The 18,359-nt window shown below is 47.8% G+C and overlaps 1 protein-coding gene across 1 annotated transcript in view; it reads left to right on the forward strand.

Annotated features, from left to right (window-relative positions):
- The window catches only part of EPAS1 (endothelial PAS domain protein 1), an 84,080-nt gene that overhangs the window by 35,979 nt on the left and 29,742 nt on the right, over window positions 1-18,359 (forward strand). Inside the window, exon 2 of the mRNA XM_030310529.1 lies at window positions 12,008-12,198. Within this exon, the coding sequence (XP_030166389.1) occupies window positions 12,008-12,198 (191 nt within the window). The remainder of the gene's footprint in view (window positions 1-12,007; window positions 12,199-18,359) is intronic.

Here is an 18,359-nt window from a genome sequence, read left to right on the forward strand (position 1 = left end):
GGTGGCCGGGAAGCGTCTGCGGGAGGTTGGGCTTGGACTGGCCCTGAGGGAAGGAGTTTTAAGAAATAAAAGGGGATGAGATGATGGAGGGAGGGGTACTCAAAGGAGAGCAGGGACATCCAAGTGGAGCCCAGTGAAATATCCTGTAAGAAAATATAAAAAGAGAGGGAGATTCTTCCTGGCAGAAGAGAGATCTGACTTGTTAGACTTTAGGTGGCTTTGGATAAGGATGGCATCAAGGGTAACATTGACCCTGTCAACATTGACATCTCCATTGTGTCCCTGGGTGTGGTCAGTGGAATCAGCATCGTCTGGAACGTTGTTAGAAATGCAGACTCACAGGCCCCAGCCCAGACCTACTGAGTCAGAAACTGTACCAAGATCCTGGGGTGACTTGTGTGCGCAGTCGTTTGAGAAGTGCTGGTGCGTGGGACCCCACAGGCAGCTGTCAGCAGTACTAGTTCAGACCCCAGGTTTCATTCAAGGAGTTGGAAACGTGCGCGCGCCCCCCCCCCACACACACACGCACACACACACACGTCTTTGAATCTCTCTATGGCTCTTCCTGGATGGAAACCTTTTATTCTGATTGAGAACTGGATTAGAATTCTTACAAAAGACCTAGAACGGTGAGAGACTTTGAGGAATTCACAGAACAGAAATCATTCAAGTGCTTTTTATCCAGTGTCTCCAATTTGTACCACTTTGTACTATTTATGCTTTAGAGGACACCAAAAGAACAGGTGATGGGTCCTTTCCCTGGGGAATATGTGGTCTAGAGGGAGAGACAAAGACTACAGAAGTGATATAAGAAGAGAATAAATACCAGGGCTGGATCATGCAGTGCGGAATCTCTGATGCGGGATGTGCAGAAGTCTGCAGAGGTGGGGCCTTCCCGGAGAACATGGGCTGCGGGAGGTCCCGAGACATGGGTGTCACTTAGGCAGGCCAGGTGGATGAAGGGCATGTGTATCAGGCGGGATGTGGGACAGGGAAGGCCAGGAGCTGGTCTGTAGAGGCTGGGGTCGCTGACGGTAAGCTGTTCCCGACTCCCTCCAGAGAAAGTGCATGCTTCATGCGTGGGAATCCGTTCACATCTCATCTCAGGCACTTTTTCCTTTGTCTTTCTGCTGTGTCATTTCTTCAGTTTTCTTAGCTGCACGCAGCGGTATAGGATCAGGATGGCTGCACATGCAGAATGGCTTGAGCCAAACCACCAGATCATGCGGTTGGAAGCCCGTGGGACCCAGGGGAAGAAAGGCTGCTGGCAGATAGAAGCTTTAGAGAAAGACCCTTGAGTGCGGACAGATAGTCTCAAGCCTAGGGAAGTGGCCCTGAGGAAAATAGTGTGGGGACCAGACGTATTGTGGTGATCACTTTGCAGTGTGTGCAGATAGTGAATCATTCTGTTGTGTACTTGAAACAAATGTAACTTAGGTCAATTAGACATCAATAAAAGTTTTTTAATAGGAAAAAATTAGAATGAAACACTTTACCTGTGGTGTCTGCAAAGTCTGCTAGCAAAGTAAGGACTTTTTTTTTTTTTTTTTTTTTTTTTTTAACACAGACATCTCCAAGCAGAGAAAACGTATCTCACTGGGCCTGGCTTAAAAGGGGCTGACCTAGGGCAAGAGGGTGGCCAGGGTGTCTCTTTTGGGGACATCCCTTCCCAGATCGAGAATTCATCTAATAAAGTATCCTTACAGGGAAGGCTTCACCCCCAATACACCCAGCTCAGCTAACCCATTTGAACCTGCAAGAGGGATCTGCTTATGAGCATTTCCCAGAAGGTGGCAATGCAATGAAGAGAAATAGGATTTATGATTAAATGACAGGTTTAAAGGGCGCCTGGGTGGCTCAGTCGGTTAAGCATCCAACTTCAGCTCAGGTCATGATCTCATGGCTTGTGAGTTCGAGCCCCACGTCAGACTCTGTGCTGATAGCTCAGAGCCTGGAACCTGCTTCGGATTCTGTGTCTCCTCCTCTCTCTGCCCCTCCCCCACTTGTGCTCTGTCTCTCAAAAATAAGTAAACTTTACAAAAAAAATTTTTTTTAATGACAGGTTTGAGTGCTGGCTCCATCACTGGGTGATACCGGGCATGTCACTTAACATCCTTGCAACCTATTTCTTTCTGTGTAAAATGGGGATGACACCATACCTCCCTGATAGGATTGTTTCAGGATTAAATCAGAGGCAGTATGATGAGAGACCTTTACAACAGCAAGTATCTCATGCTGTAGCACCAGCAGCCACAGTATCTCAGGTCACTGAGGTTGATTAGTCCCTCGGCTAGAGTCTGCACAGTGTAGGGTCAGGCAGTAGCAGGCATCAGAGACCAGAGAGCGCCATGGAGAGCCAGGCTGATGCCCCTGCGGCTACTCGCTTTCCTCCCCTTCTCATGGGTACAGATGCCACGGAGCCTTCTCTGTCCACACATTGGTTGTGGTGAGATCAGAGTAGATGGAAAGACACTTATACAATGGGGAAGGAGGTCCTCCTGACCAACAAGAGTGGCTGCCTTTACAGAACTGGGATCTCCAATTCCAACTCAGTTGGCCATCTCTCTTCACTTGTGTTAACATGGATATGGCAAGAGAGAGAAAGGAAGCCTATGAGACTGGGCAGGGAAAGTGGCTGAGAGGGTGTGTGCTTCCTACCTTCCTGCCCCTGATACCTCCCTCTGCGGCACCTGTCCCGAGACCCTGCCTTCAATAGCAGCCATCGTGGCCCTGGAAATGCTAATGTTGTCCAGTCCTCAACTTGCACAGGGGAGTCACTGCGAGGCAGCTGTGGGGAGCTGACAGCCAGCTGATATGTGTCCTTGTTTATCATAAAAAATAAATTAGAAAGCAACACCTGATGCACAGTCACCTTAGTGGTGTTTATAACACCTAGAAATTAGAAACCGTAACTCAACAATAGCATAGTGCATTGTGATATACCCACACAATATATGACTGACTGTTATGAGTATCTTTAAAGAATTCTTTAAAATGTGATAAACCATTAAGAAGCCATAAATCCAATAAAATCTCAATTTGTTTTGTTTATACCTTTCTGTACTTTTTTTTTTATTTTATTTTTTTTTATAAATTTTTTTTTTCAACGTTTATTTATTTTTGGGACAGAGAGAGAGCATGAACGGGGGAGGGGCAGAGAGAGAGGGAGACACAGAATCGGAAACAGGCTCCAGGCTCTGAGCCATCAGCCCAGAGCCCGACGCGGGGCTCGAACTCACGGACCGCGAGATCGTGACCTGGCTGAAGTCGGACGCTCAACCGACTGCGCCACCCAGGCGCCCCACCTTTCTGTACTTTTAAAGTTGCCTACACTAAATGTGTATTACCCTTATCTTCACCAAAGCATTTTTTTAAAAGGAAATGATTTAAGATAAGCTAGGTTATAGAATGGCAATGAATAACGAAGGTCTGTTGCAGTTGTGTGACATGTCTAGTGCTGGTTGGCAGGGGGCTCTCTGTTCATGTGTCCTTGGAAAACTCGGAGCTCAGGGCTCCTGTTCCAGCTCCGCACATTGATACTACCCTTCTGAACTTCAAGTTGCCTCATCTCTCAAATGGGGATAATGGTATCTGCTCTTTCTATCCTACTGGGTGAGATTTACAGACTAGCTCATAAAGCGCTTTACAAACTGTAGTGATTGGTACAAAGTGGTGTTGCTCATAATATGTCGAATAAGGAAAACCCCGCTAAGGCTTGGGCTCAGAGAAGCTAGGACGGCAACAGTTCACCACTGGTACTCCTCTGCCTGCCTGACTTTTCCCAGCTGGGCTGGGGACTGCACACGTCCTCAGATTATATAAGGCGCTGGGTCATCTGGAGCCCTACATGGGCTATACCTATGGGGCTGCTTGGTAATTGGGTCTGCTGCTCTTCTCCCAGGCTGCCTGGAGCCCAGAAGCCCACGAGATAAGCATCTCCAGCGGGCCCTAAGCAGAATTGACCATTAGAGGGCCATGTTGGGTGGGCCCCAGACATTACTGTCAGCTCTGAATGCAGTCCAGGCCCGCTCTCCAGGGACACAGACCATCAACGTGGGTCAGGGAGTCAGGGGCTCGGCCCCAGTGGAGGGGAGGTTGGGAGGCTGAGGTATGAGACACTCTCCAGGATTTGTCCTTCAGGGAAGAGATGAGTGGGAGCATCCACTCCTGTTTTAGCCACTCTAGCCCTCACCTCTTCTTGGTATTCCCTGTTTTAGGACTTTCGATATACAAATCTATAGTATTAGTCTTCTCTCCCAGTGAGGCTTGGTCTCTTTTCGGGCAGAGCCCATGCCTCTCACCAGAGGTGTGCATAGTGAAGCTATATTAATGTGGTTCCCCGCCCCCCCCCCTTGTGGAGGTCTGTCTGATATGCCCAGTTCCTCCTGAGTTTGCAAGTTTAATTTCTTCTATTTTGACTGATTAACATTGATGCCTTTACTCCCCTCTGTTATAGATTCATATACTAATTTCTGCTCCCTTTGGACAAATATCCGAATACACCAGAAAATTGGCCGTGAGAATACCACCCTCTTCTGCACATTTTTGCCACTCCTTTAGAATTGTCTGTAGAGCTAAAGACTATTCTTTTGAGTAACTTCAATTGTGGCAAGGCCTTATCTCTGAGGGCACATTTCATTCTTTCAAACAACCAACATCCATCCACAGCCAAATCTGGTGACTAAAGGAGGCGGGCAAACAGGATGATATTGTTTAGGGTTTAAAATGAAATATGTTCTGTGAAGTGTTACAACTGCTTTTCTTTTGTGGCTCTGAAATTCATTCTAAAAGGCCACCCCAAATACTTAGAGCAGTGGTTAATTTCAGAAATAGACGTGGGTTTCACGCCTCTGAAGACATGTGATCGCAGGTGTAGAAGCTTGTGGTTTAGTGAGCCCTCCGGGTGATTCTGCTGGAGGCCAAAGTTGAGAATCACGGCTCTGCAAAAACCAGGACCAGTATCGCCCCATAGTTTAACCAAGGATCAGATGAGATTGTCCATGAAATGCACCTTGCCCCCGTGCGCAATAAATATCAATTTCCTTTTCCTTCCACAAAAACCAAAACCAAAACACAAACCTTTTTATTTTAAGCTGGCTGCTTTGCAACAGTGGTTCCCAGGCCTGGGCACACATGAGAATCACACGGGAAGCTTTAAAATCCCTGATACCCCGACTCCACACCATTAAAACGTTCTATTAAGTCAGACTCTGGGGGAGGGGACCCAGGCATCAGTCTTTAAGGCTCCTCTGGTGACTCAAGTGAGCAGCCAAGATTGAGAAGTACTTGCTTTGGCTCTGCTCTGATTTCATCCGTGCAGCTATCGACCCCTGGGTGTGGGGTTCGTCCTGATCTCTGGGACCTGAAGCTGTTGTTCTTCGTCCCTTTCGGGCAGCCCTTGTGCAGCGGCCACACAGCCTTACAGAAGGGTCACGAGAGCCCTCCCAATGGCATTTGACCTTCGTCTGTTCACAACCTCCTGCAAATTGGCACAGCTTAGAATTTTGCCGCCAACGGGGCACATAGTGGCTCAGTTGGTTGAGTGTCCAACTCTTGATTTAAGCTCAGATGGTGATCCTGGCGTTGTGGGACTGAGCCCTGCATCACGCTCCATGCTCAGCGTGGAGCCTGCTTGGGATTCTCTCTCTCTCTCTCTCTCTCTCTCTCTCTCTCTCCCTCCCTCCCTCCCTCCCTCCCTCCTCCCCTTCCCCTCCTCTCAAAAATAAACATTTTTAAAACAAAGAATTTCACCACCAACCAATAGACTGATGCAAGCTGGCTTAATTAACTTAAGTCTCTCTCTCTACCTGCTGAAATCCATCCTGCTTATAGGGTAACAGGCATAGTGTTTTGGTCCCCTGGTGGCCCACAGACATTAGGCACGGAGTCCTGAAGGTCAGAAGAAGATAGCTAATTAAGCAACCAGCCTTACTGGTGCCATGTGGGGATATCTTGGGGGCCCCACACCAGGCTGTATTCAGCTGGAAGTCAGCAACCAGGATCGTCTTGACCAAGAGCTGATAATGGTTCTATTATTGACTTAAGCCAAGCTTGGACCAATGACCCAGAAGTTGAGACATTTTGGAGAGCAAAGCTCTGGACACAGAGGTCTTTCCTGGCTGAGTTGTGGCATATACCCACTGAAGCTTTACATCAGTTTTGTTTTCTTTTCTGACTAGCTGCCTGGTCCTTACATGGTTGCTTCCCTTGATCAGGATCAAATGTTTCAGAATGTGAGTTTCCACCTTGGGGAGAGTAAGTATAAACTTGTAGGTATTAACATGTCAAAAAAAAAATGATAGATACGTGTTCCTCCCCTGCAGCGTGGAGAGAAACGTATCTGCAGGCTGCATCCCAAAGCCTCCAGCGGGTCCCCTCCAGCAGTCCCCCTCCACACTCCACCCCATAGTGATGGAGGCAGCAGTCCCCCCTCCACACCCCACCCCCACAGTGATGGAGGCTGCATCCCACGAAGGGCCACCACACTGACTCCTGCCTTCTTCTCACACCCAATAGGAACACGGATAGCGCCCTTAATCCTCCTTCTGAGGTTTCAGGTCTTTTTCCCAAATGAGTGGGTACTCACTTAAGGACAGAGAATCTTTATGTCACTGTGTCCTTTTCAAATTTTAACCCACCTCTTTTCCCTGCAGTGTCTGTGGACATCCACTTTGTGGGAAAGTATCTAACACAGCATGTCAAAGCTGTGCAATAAACAGCAGTTTCCCCACTGGCAGTGGGGAAATCTTTGATCTTGGACCCAGAAGAACTCCCTTGGAGACAATGTCTTTTATCAAGTTACTTAATCTCTCTAAATCTCTGCTTCTTCATCTATTAAGTGGGGATAATAGTTCCTATCCCTCAGGGTTGTTGCGAGAATCAAATGAGATAGCACATATATGGGGGGGGGGGGAGGGGGCAGAAGCAGTTTCTGACCCTCAAGCCATGTAAGGATGGTATTATGTATCCTTCTAGGATCTGCTGAAGTCCTGCCTCCCTGAGTAGTTTTCTGTGACTTGCTCATCCTAGCTGGTTCCTTATCTTAACCGCTTATATTGTTTACTGCCTGTGGTTAACGGAGGTGTTTCAAGCTGTTGGCTCCTAACGAGACTGCATGTGGACTGCATGCTCCGTGCAAACAAGGAATGAGCACCTTACCCACTCTGCAGTTTCACGAGGTCCAGCGTGGAGTTCAGTAAATGCTTCTGGGTCTGCAGGAGGACAGAGTTAACCAGGGCCATGTTTATGTTGTGCGTTCTGGACACCAAATACTCTGCACGACCACCCTGTGGTTGCAGGAGGGCCACCAAGAAAGACAGGAGCGGGCACTTCGTAGAAAGAACAATTTGGAGTAAGAAATAAATTTGAGTCTTTTCGGATGATTTGGAAAACTTATTTAACTATCTTTTGATGAGAAAGCAGAGAATTCTAACATGCCATGTCAAGAATTGTCATTAAAAACAAAAAAAAAAAAATGCTGGTCCATATTGCAGGTAATTCTAGCACCTATCTAGGGAGAGAAAACAAAATGCGAAGTATTTTAGTACATGAAGCCTCCTTGCCCTAAGAAGGTTCAGCAACATAACGTGAACTGGTCAAGATCAGCTTGACCCCCAGTTATGCCTCCAGCCCTGGGACAGTGTGGATTTGGTGATGAAGAGCAGCTGTTATGGCCAAACTCTGTGACTGACGCTCAGATTAGCCTGATGTCATGATGGTTTTCGTTTGTGGAGAAGCTTTCTAGCGCTTCCAGCCCTTGTACACTCACCTTTGATCCTGACAAATAAATAAGACATGAGACCTCTCCCATTTTTCAGATGAGGCTATCAAGGCACCGAGAATGTATTTCTTCATCTGAATCAGATAGTCTTGTGGCCAGTATATTAAAACACCAGTTGGGGCACCTGGGTGGCTCAGTCGGTTAAGTGTCCAACTTCGGCTCAGGTCATGATCTCCCAGTTTGTGAGTTCAAGCCCCGCGTTAGGCTCTGTGCTGACAGCTCAGAGTCTGGAGCCTGCTTTGAATTCTGTGTCTCTGTCTCTCACTGCGCACCCCCCACCCCCTGCCCATCTCTGTCTCTCAAAAATAAATAAACATTTACAAAAATTAATAATAAAACAAATACAAACAAACAAAAACACCAGCCCTCCTAACTTCCAGCCCCTTTTTCCATTTGCTAAGAGGCTCAACCTGTGGCAAATTGAAGTAGGCTGTGGATGCATCTATTAGGGAGGTCTTACCTTCACACTTATCATTAATTATGCTTCTTCTTCAGTGTTGCTAATTAAATGAGAGCAGCGTTACACATTTTTGTTCTTCTAAGAGTCAGCATTAAACAGATATCCCTGGGCTGTGTCAAGGTTAACTAGATAATCTAAAGTTATACTAGCCCCAGAGTGCAACTGTAAGAACAAGGTAGCTAACATGTAGCTCATGACTTTTAAAAGAGGCTGCCTGAGATTCTCCGGTCTTTCTTTTTCTAAATGTTAAGATATTGCGGTTTCTTTATTTCTTGCTAGAGCCACTATCTCCTGCCATTAAGCAGTGGACAGAGTATTGGCCTAGGAAGAGATGGGTTCTAGCCCTAGTTCTGCCACTGATTAGCTCGATTGTCCTCGGTAAGTAACTTAGCCTGGTTGGGCCTCAGTTTCCAGATCTGTGAAATGGGGGCAAGAGTTATGCCTGTCTTGCCCATCTCACATGCAGGTTGTAAAGACAGAATTAGACACAGAGCATCAGTGTGTCTTAGGACTTCTAAGTGTCTGCTCAACTGACTTCATGCTTTCCAAGGGCTTAAGCAGGCATTTACTTTGTGACCTTGGGCAAGTTATACATCATGTCAGAGCCTTTGTTTCCACATGTATAAACTGTGCCCACAGTACCTACCATATTGTCATTAGAATTATAATAAGGTCATATATGTGAGGTCCTTGGTGCAGTTTTGAGGCACAAAAGGGGGTGTGAATAAACATTTTCATGGTTGAGGGAACGTGGTAGGACCCAAGTCATGAATGCCATTGCCAGACAGAGCATCGACTCCAGCCTATCTTTTTTTTTTTTTTTTTCCTTACCTCTGGCTCTTCCTCTCTGCCTTATCTATTGCACTCTAAGAAAGGGGCAGTAGCAAAGGGAAGCTTTGTGCATGCAGATGTTGGCATTAATGTCACAGCCAGTGCTGGCAATCTGTTCTGCCCAGGATTGCTTCTCTAGAAGCCTTAATACTGATCATGTGCTGATGATGCTTTTGTTGGGGAGCCACGGGTTGGTGCTAGAGAGTGGAATCCAGCATCTTGAAGACACTAGCGCTCCCTTGCCTGCTCTCATGACAGACAGGTGTGATGTGTCCAGTTTTAGTGTCCTGTCCCCTCCCAATCTCCTTCCCTATGTTGAAATGTTGGCAAGCCTTGAACAACTGCTTTTGCTCCACAGTCAGAGGTCAGGACTAAAATATAAGTGGAAGGGACTCATACACAGTGTGCTGTTAAAACTCTTATACAGGAGCAAGCTGGTTCTGAGAGGGTGCAGATGGTAGGGTATGGAGTGAGGACTCAGAGAATGGATGCAGGGGGAGCAGAGGAAACAGGAGTTTGGTAAAGGAAACAGAATAGGGAGAGGGGACAGGAAATAACTAACCCATTTCACACTTTTTCTGAAGCTTCTCCCTGCCTATCAACAGCTGTTGGACATTCTTCCCGTAGTCTGAGTATGTGATGCTTAATCCATCCAGGGAGCTGGATTCTCTGTTTTTTAAAAATGAAGCATCTTATAAAGCCAAAAAGTGCCTCCGCCCCAAATCTGGAGGGGTTGGAGAGACACGTCAACATTCTGTGAATCCCCAGATACCAATCTTCTGTCCAGATAATAGTCTGCAAAACCAAACAGAAGGAGAAGCCGTGGCTGGCTCTGCAAGTCTCAGATGGGAGGACAGAGGGAGCAAGGTGGAGCTGGTCGGATGAGGCCTTGAGAACTATTAACTACATTGGGCAGTTTATTTAAAAATGAAAGAATTTTGGGGGGCCCCTGGGTGGCTCAGTCGATCGAGCATCTGACTTCGGCTCAGGGCATGATCCCTCAGTTGGTGAGTTCGAGCCCCGCCTGGGGCTCGCTGCTGTCAGTGTGGAGCCCACTTTGGATTCTTTGTATCCATCCCTCTGCCCCTGCCCTGCTGGCGCACTCTCACAAAAACAAACATTAAAAAAAAAAGAAAAAAAAACCACTTTAAAAAATATATAAATAGAAGAAGTTTTTTAAAAACTTGTTTACTAAATGAGCAGTACAGGTTATTTATAGAAACATAAGAAAATATAGATAAGTACTAAAAAATAATAATCCCTCCACTAACTTCACTGATGGATAAAAGCCTGGCACAAAGCCACTTCTGCACTTAACCTGCCCAAGGACTGCAGGTGAATTACTTCACCTCTCTGGATGTGTTTCCTCATCTATAAATTAAACACAACAGCAGTACTATTTTTAAGGACAATTGTGAGAATTCAAGAAGCTAATGTAGGAGTGCTTAAAACCGCTCCTGGAATATAGTAAGCACTATATATGTTATAACTGTAAGAATAATAGTTATTTTGGGGGGCGCCTGGGTGGCTCAGTCGGTTAAGCGTCCAATTTCAGCTCAGGTCATGATCACACAGTTTGGAGTTTGAGCCCCACATTAGGCTCTGGGCTGACAGCTTAGAGCCTGGAGCCTGCTTTGGATTCTGTGTCTCCCTGTCTCTCTGCCCCTCCCCTGCTTACATTCTGTCTCTCTCTTTCTCTCTCTCAAAAATAAATATTAAAAGTTTTTTTTACAAAAAGAATAATAGTTATTTTTGTTATATTTCTACATTTTTTCCTATGTAATGTATAAGAAGTATTATGTATAATACCTACCTTTCTATGAAAATAGGTTGAACTGTACTCTTGTGTAACATTTTTACTCTCAGGATTTTTTTTTTCAGATTTGTTATTAATATAAGCTAACGTTGATTGCTTATAGTTGTGATAAACCTGTTGTAAAGGTTTCACATACATTATCATATCCAATCCTCACAGTAACTTGGTGGGATAAGTTCTATTAGTCCCATTTTGCAGATGAGAAAAAGGACTCTGAGAGGTTTAAATAATTTAAGTGTACAGAGCTGGCACATGGAGAAATTAGAATTTCAACCCAGGCAGGCTGGCTTTTGAACTTGCCCACATTAGGACCTAACATAGGCTTTGTAAGATACAGGATTTCTTTAGGATTTCCTGAAAGAGGCAGGTTTGACTGTGTGTCATCTTTCCTTCTGTCCTGCAAAGAAGAGGAAAGTGAGCGTGAGACAGGCTGCTAACCTATGCTGGCAGGATGAGAGAGGAGGAGTGTTTGTGCATAATCCTTTTTAACCCTTGCCAGGCATGCACTTTGGGACACCAGCCTGACAGATGTCTGGCCGACTGTTTCTTCTTGGGCTCTCATGGCATTTTCAATGTTTACTGAGGAAATCACTCTTTGATACAAAATGGGATCTAAGGTCCAGTCCCGGGCTTAATTTTTTCTAAGTGCGTTTTATCCAGAAAGAGGGCCTTGAAGTGGTTTTTCGTCTTGTTCTCCAGATCCTTTGACACAGCCCTCTGAGCCAGTGGCCACGGCTTCCTCACTCTGCCCCCACCATTCCCGGGCACGCACCTCAGTCCCCAGATAATGTGGGACCAGTTCCAGTCATTGCCAGTTGATTAATTGGCAAGTCTTTGCTCCAAGCCCCTGCATGTGAAGCCCCCAGTCTGGACACTGTAGGTGCACAAGAGGAGGGAGGCGGTTAGAGGCACACACACATACACAAACACACACACACGAAAATAGAGCTGATAATGTACAGCTGAGGCTGTGTGTGCTTGGACGACAGGTATGGACCCACATCCGTTCAGGGGAAGAGTCTGGCTGCCCCATGGTTTGTGGCCCTGGGGATGTCTTGACCAGAGGCGTGATAGGATGACCGTGACATATCAGGATCTAACCCCTTCTCTCTCAATTTAGGAGCAGCTCAGAGAGGAGGAAGGAGAAGTCCCGGGATGCTGCCCGGTGCCGACGGAGCAAGGAGACGGAGGTCTTCTACGAGCTGGCCCACGAGCTGCCCCTGCCTCACAGCGTGAGCTCCCACCTGGACAAAGCCTCCATCATGCGGCTGGCCATCAGCTTCCTGCGCACACACAAGCTCCTGTCCTCAGGTGAGGCTGGCAGTCTCCCCAGGCTGGTACGGCTGGCGTCCTTACCAGTGTGTGCTTACACGCAGCAGGCTCTGTCGTGCCGGGGTCAGGAGGCTCCTGGGAAGGTCTTCCTCTGCAGGACCCCCGCCCACACAGACACCATCACTGGTGCTTCCTTTCTTGGTGTTGAACACCTCCTGGTCCAGCAGTGACCTTTACAGTGAATACCGCCATGGGGTGAAGAGCAGGGACAGGACCAAGGAAGCACATGGGCACCCGGAAGCTGAGGAGGAGAGAAAGGTCTGGGGCATCAGAAGTGGCTTTCACCAGCTTCCCAGGTGCCCGGCCATCCGGCCATCAGACCCACACTCCACTCCAGAGCGCGTCTTTAGGAAGCATTTCTGCGCTTATCTTCCAGCTACCTTCTCCAGAAGGGCAGCTGGTGTGCCCGTGCAGTCTTTTCTCTCCTACCAGCCCGTACACCATACCGATTGTGTGGTGTCTCCACTCTTGGTTTGCTCGCCTGTAAAATGCCTACCACACAGGGTGTCTGTGGGAATGAGAGGAGGTGAAGTGTGTGTGAGGCCCCTGAGCCAGCCACACTCATTCCCAGCATGGAGTCCTGGGTGGATAACAGCCTCCCCAGAGCTCACTCACCCTCCCTGCTATCACTGTGAGTCTCCAGTTCACAATCTTTTTTTTTTTCCCCTCCGAATTCACAATCTTCAGAGAAACCTTTTCCTGTTAGCCCTGGCCAGAAAGAAGCGGCCTGGGGAATTAGTTTTCCAGTTTCAGATCCTATGTGACAGTCCCATCCGGTCTGTCAGTTTCGTGAGGAAACTGGGCAGCAGGTAGCACCTTTCCCCACGCGGCGGCTGAGGCGCCACGGGTGGGCAGCGTCCCAGCCGGTGAGCGGCAGGGAGGCGGGCAGGGGAAGATTCTTTTGTGGCTGGCTTTCAGTTTTCCTGAGTGAGCCTGGTGCCTGGGAGCTGGTTGACTCTGCCATCCTGTTATGAAGTGGCTATTCTGGGAAGGAAACCCAGAGCAGAGGGAATCCAGCGCGAGGCAGGGAGGCCAGACCAGCATGTGCTATTCTGGGCCTGAAGCACAGGAAGGATATGGGGAAAGAAAGACCTTCAGAAAATAGGATGACAGCTCAGTGGGTCCAAGGGTCGGAGGGCTAACCTGTCCTGCAAATCTAAAGAGTCTCCGAAAAGAGTAGACAGGAGGGGGGGAGAACCAAGGGCAAAGACATGCTCTATAAATACTTACAAAGAAACAATGCCAAGGGATGGCAGTTTTGTCACAGATGCTAGTGAGAGAGGGGACAGTGGCCGGGAGACACCATCAGAGGGCACGTGTGTACCTCTTTTTTTTAAAGAGGCTTCTGTTTCTGGACAGGTGAGGGCAGTGTCTGGTACCATTGGAATCATCTTTACACACACAAAGAGTCTGCACTGGAGGATTTAATGACCAGACAGACGCTTCCTCCACACCCAGAAGCATCTCCTCAACTTCCCTGTTATGAAGCCTTGAAATCCTACTCTTAGACATTAATTTCTTTGGGTAAATTATTGCTTCCTTCCACCGCAAGCCCCGTCCCACCACCACCAGAGACCCCGAAAGGAATACTGTATTCATCCTGGGACAGCTCTCTGATTGAATTTGGACTTGTAGAACGTCATAGAACTTGTAGAATGATGAGAAGAAGTGAGGTACAAAAACGGTTGCTCAGAGCCACATGCTTAGCACTTGGTGAATCTGCACCTGCTATGCGAGTCCTTTGGAGTCTGTCTTTGTGAGAAGGGCAGACATGGGAGGGCAGGAGCATTGTGCAAACCTGGTCAGGCAAAGATGTTGATGAGGGCTAGGTGTGGGGGACAGGTTCTTCCTTGGTGGGAGAACCAAGGTTGAGCAGAAGCACCTGGGGGCCAGCCCTGAGCAGGGGGTGCAGCGATGGCCCTCACACATTCAGTGAGTTGTTTCTGTTCTTTCTTCTGATAGACAGCTTTGATTTCCATGCTCCCCCACATACAATCATTCTTCTCAGTGGTTCAGAGGTTGGCTCGGTGAAAGCTGTGAACCAGAGGCTGGGTCCCCTGAGCACATCTGCCTGCCTGTGTGCTGGCATGAGCCTCCGTGTGCCAGCCACCCCCTGGGAGACGGGACCACGGCGAGACCGCACACATCCCGCTCAGGAGCTGTTGCAAGTTGTGGACACAAACTGCCTGCCCTCTGGCTGGTCTTGGCCCCAGATGGACCAGAGCCCTCAGCACGTCAGCTCTGGTCCTCTCCATCCTGAGGAAAGAAATGACGGAAAATGATAAGAAGTGTCTACATTTGGCCGTCGGGTCCTGCTGTCCTTGACAGAGCAGTTCTCATAAAACACGCATTACCCACGATGGGGAGGAGGCAGTGGATGGCTTTTCAACATCCCCTTTCTCTGCCTTCTCTTCCAGGCTTCAGCTGCACATTCTTTAGACCAGTTGTTGAAATCATCTTCAGGAATTGCATGTGAGACAGGATTTTTTTTTTTAAATCACATTTTGCTTTTTCAAAACATGCCATACAGTAAAAAGGAGAATGGGACTTGTGGGCACACAGACCCACCCTGGAGCCTTCTTTACAAGTTTGTGAGAATCTCTTCACTGCCTTTGAACTTTCCTTTCTCATCTCTACGAGTGGGATGACAGGAGTTCTTTTGCAGTGCTATCTGAGGATTGATCTAAGTGGATAGAAAAGCCCTATCCTCTCTGCTGCCACATAGGAGGTTCTTCACGAGTTACAGCTTAGAAATAAAAGTCATTACGAAGAAGCAAATGGATTTAGACTAAGTATAGGCTTCTGGAGAAATCGCATAGACGGAGACCCGGCAGAAACTCTTACTGTCCTCTTATACCCACCTTCCAGCAACGCCTATCAAAATGCCGAACAGCCAGGGTTTTCCAAGTCAAAACAAACCAGAGATTCATTATTGAAGCCTTTTTAACAAAGGTGAGCACTTGTGTTGGCTCACTTTAAAATAGGAAATAGCCAGTTGCCTAGCTCAGAGTTCAAAAGGCTAAAAAAGACCAGGTTTTGCTTTAGAAAAGTTTCTGCTTTACTTAGTAACATGCTTCCCTTTGATTTTCACAGTAGGCTGTTCTGTGTGGGAATGTTGGAGAGGAAAACCTCAGCGCTGAGAAATTCAGCCTGGGAGTCGGGACGGCCGAATGAGATCCATATCACAGGAAACAAACTGAAACAATAGCTTTATGATATTAGCTTCCACGCTGGGCCGAGAACAGAACACACTCTGACGGGAACATCAGTGGAAGTACCGCTTGATTGTCTGAAATCCTCTTTCAAGATGAGCCCCGCAAACCGTGACCAAATGAGGGTTGCTCCTGCATTCGGGGGGCGTCAAACAGCAAATATGCAAAATTGGCTTTCCACCGTAAAATTGACTTTTGGCTTCCCACACTCATACGAGGTGAAATCAAATTGATTTTACACGATTGCTAGAGGTCATTATGTAGCAAGGTTTCAAAAGAGAAATGTTAGGTTTATTATCAATTCATTGGCATGAATGAATCGATTGATTCATGTCTTGCCCCACTCACCTTCTACTTCGAGCCTTTTGTCTGTCCTGTTTGGAGAGGAGCTGAGAAGCTGATTCATGCTGAGATGTAAATGGCTAAAAGCAGCTAATACACAATCTCTTCTAGAGATACTGACCTTGTTCAGATCACTCCCTTAACTTAAACCAAAAAAGTCTGGTAAAAAGGTATTTGGTGACCCCGGCCCTGTGCGTCTTACGAAGGGTACTACAAAGACGTAAGATAGGATAATAAGCTATGTAGAGAACAAAGGAACGAATCTCACGTGGTGGATGTTTAAGGCCCATTGGGAGGCCAGCAAGATCAGGTAAAACACAGTGCCTTCTGCCCAAGATGTAAGGATAGCCCAGGCCCACTACCTGGTGATGGCAGTGGTGGGTCTATGGGCCTGGGAAAGTTGGAGGGGAGGAATTGGATTGAAAAAGAAAGCCCCTGTAATAATAACTAAATGGTGACTGCCGAGCACATGTGAATCGGGAAGATCACGTCAGCATGGTTTTAAGAATGGTCAGAGCAGTCCTGGAACTTTTCAGGGTAGGAAATAAAGAGGGAAGATGACCCTGGTGGAATAAAAATGCGTCCTGACTGACAGTACCTTGTAACAGTCTGGTCTCAGAGACCTGGTCAGGAATGTCTGCCCTGCCACCCTGCCCGCTCACCCCAGATGCCCAGCTCCTGCTGCCCATGGGGTCCCGCCCCACATGGGTGGTGCTGCCTGAAGGAAATGAGCGGTGCTCCGGAAAAAGTGCTCCGAAACCTCAGCCCGCGCATATCCTGGCTGTGGGGAGTCGTCATCAAAGCCTGTTTACTGGGGCTATTTTTAGCATTAAAGAATCTTGTTGTGCTCCCCACGCTGAGCATGCGTCGCCTCAGCAGATTGCCTCTGATTCTGATGACCCTCCTCTCTCTTCTGGGGGTCAGACCCTGAAGGGTCCTGGGAAGCGAGTAACTGAGACCGAACCCAAGGCAACTTAAAGACCCCTTTGGGGGCTTCTTGAGCATCTACTGGTGGGCTCCTCTTTATTTAGCACTGAAGATTTCTTCTGGATCGTCGTGAAACCTTATGGTAGTTTATCTTTGTCCTCCCCACCCATCTGTAGATTCCCTCAGCAAAAAGATTGCTTTTAAGGGCACCTGGGTGGCTCAGTCAGTTAAGTGTCTGACTCTTGATTTCAGCTCAGAATGATTTCATGCTTTGTGGGATCGAGCCCCGTGTTGGGCTCTGGGCTGCCAGCACGGAACCTGCTTGGGATTCTCTCTCTCCTCTTTCTCTGCCCCTCCCCCACTCACTCATGTGCATGTGTGCACACGGTCTCTCTCAATAAATTAAAAAAAAAAAAAAAAAAGATTGCTCTTACACCTTTCAGTATCCCTGATTCTCCCTAGGACAGGATTGAGTACATAGTGACACTTCTTTACAGATGTCCTGATTTCCTGCCTGGTGCCTAGCACAGGGCAGACACATAGTAGGGATGTGATAGCGGAGAGTGATATACGCGTACCCCTGGCCCGTAGGGTGAAGGTCTGCCTCGAGCCCTGCAGTTTTCAGCCTCAGCTCCAAGCTGACAGTGAGCTGGCCAGGTTCCTTCAGAATCCCCTAGGAGGAAAAGCAGGTGCTGGAGCAAATAGTGCCACAAAGGCAAGAGGCCAGCTTGTCCCAGGGGTCCCTCGGGGCCGGCCTGCTGGCTTCCTGGCCCTGCAGCCATTGTGACTTCAGTCCCAAGGTGTTCTGTTTCCATTCGTGGTCCCTGAGTGCCCCTTTGCCTTCCTCCCAGAGGCCGCTGGCCAGCTGCTATAGCCAATTCACCACCTCCTGGAAGCAAGTGTACTAGGCATGGATAGAAACCAGTTTGGCTAGGTTGGAACTGTTAAAAACAGGAAATTTTAAGCAGAACTATTTCCTCTGGGCCTAGCTAACCCAAATAGAGCTGTCTTGGGATTACACCAGATTTTGATGTCAGTGTTGCCACTGAGATCAAAGAAATTGAGGAGAAAAAAATTGTCTCAATAGGCCAGGAATCACAGAGCTGGCCTTTGCTGTCTGGAGAGGGTAGTCACCTATCTGGTGTGATTTAATGGTGCTGGAAACCTCTCCTCACCCATCCCCAAAATAGGTCACCACCTGCCAAAACAGTTTGATTTTCCCAGCACTAAGGGTCACTCGTAGGACCTTGAGTTAAGGCAGTGATTCTCAACCTGTAGCCGTAGGTCCAGCAAGTCTACATTACCTGGGAACTTGTGACAAAAGCATATTCTCAGCCCCACCTGAGCCCTACTGAATCAGGAACCCTGGGGAAAGGACCATCCAAGGCCGGCTTCATGAGTGTGTGCCCTGTGTGGTCCCCCAAGGCACATTGAGAGGGGCCCTGGACATGGCTTAAGTTTTCAACGAGAGGTCTCACATTTTTGCTTTGAGTTATGTAGTAGTCTGGGCCCCCGAATCCTTGGCTTTAGCAAGCCCTGCAGGGGACTCTGGTGCACGCTCAACTTTGAAAGTACTGAGTTCTATCACCATCTCTCCTAAAGCCCCAGGTTAAATATGGCTGTTGACTGGAACCGCAACATTAGCAGTAACGGCATCCA

The sequence above is a fragment of the Lynx canadensis genome, chromosome A3, assembly GCF_007474595.2.
Source record: "Lynx canadensis isolate LIC74 chromosome A3, mLynCan4.pri.v2, whole genome shotgun sequence".
NCBI classification, from domain to species: Eukaryota; Metazoa; Chordata; class Mammalia; order Carnivora; family Felidae; genus Lynx; species Lynx canadensis.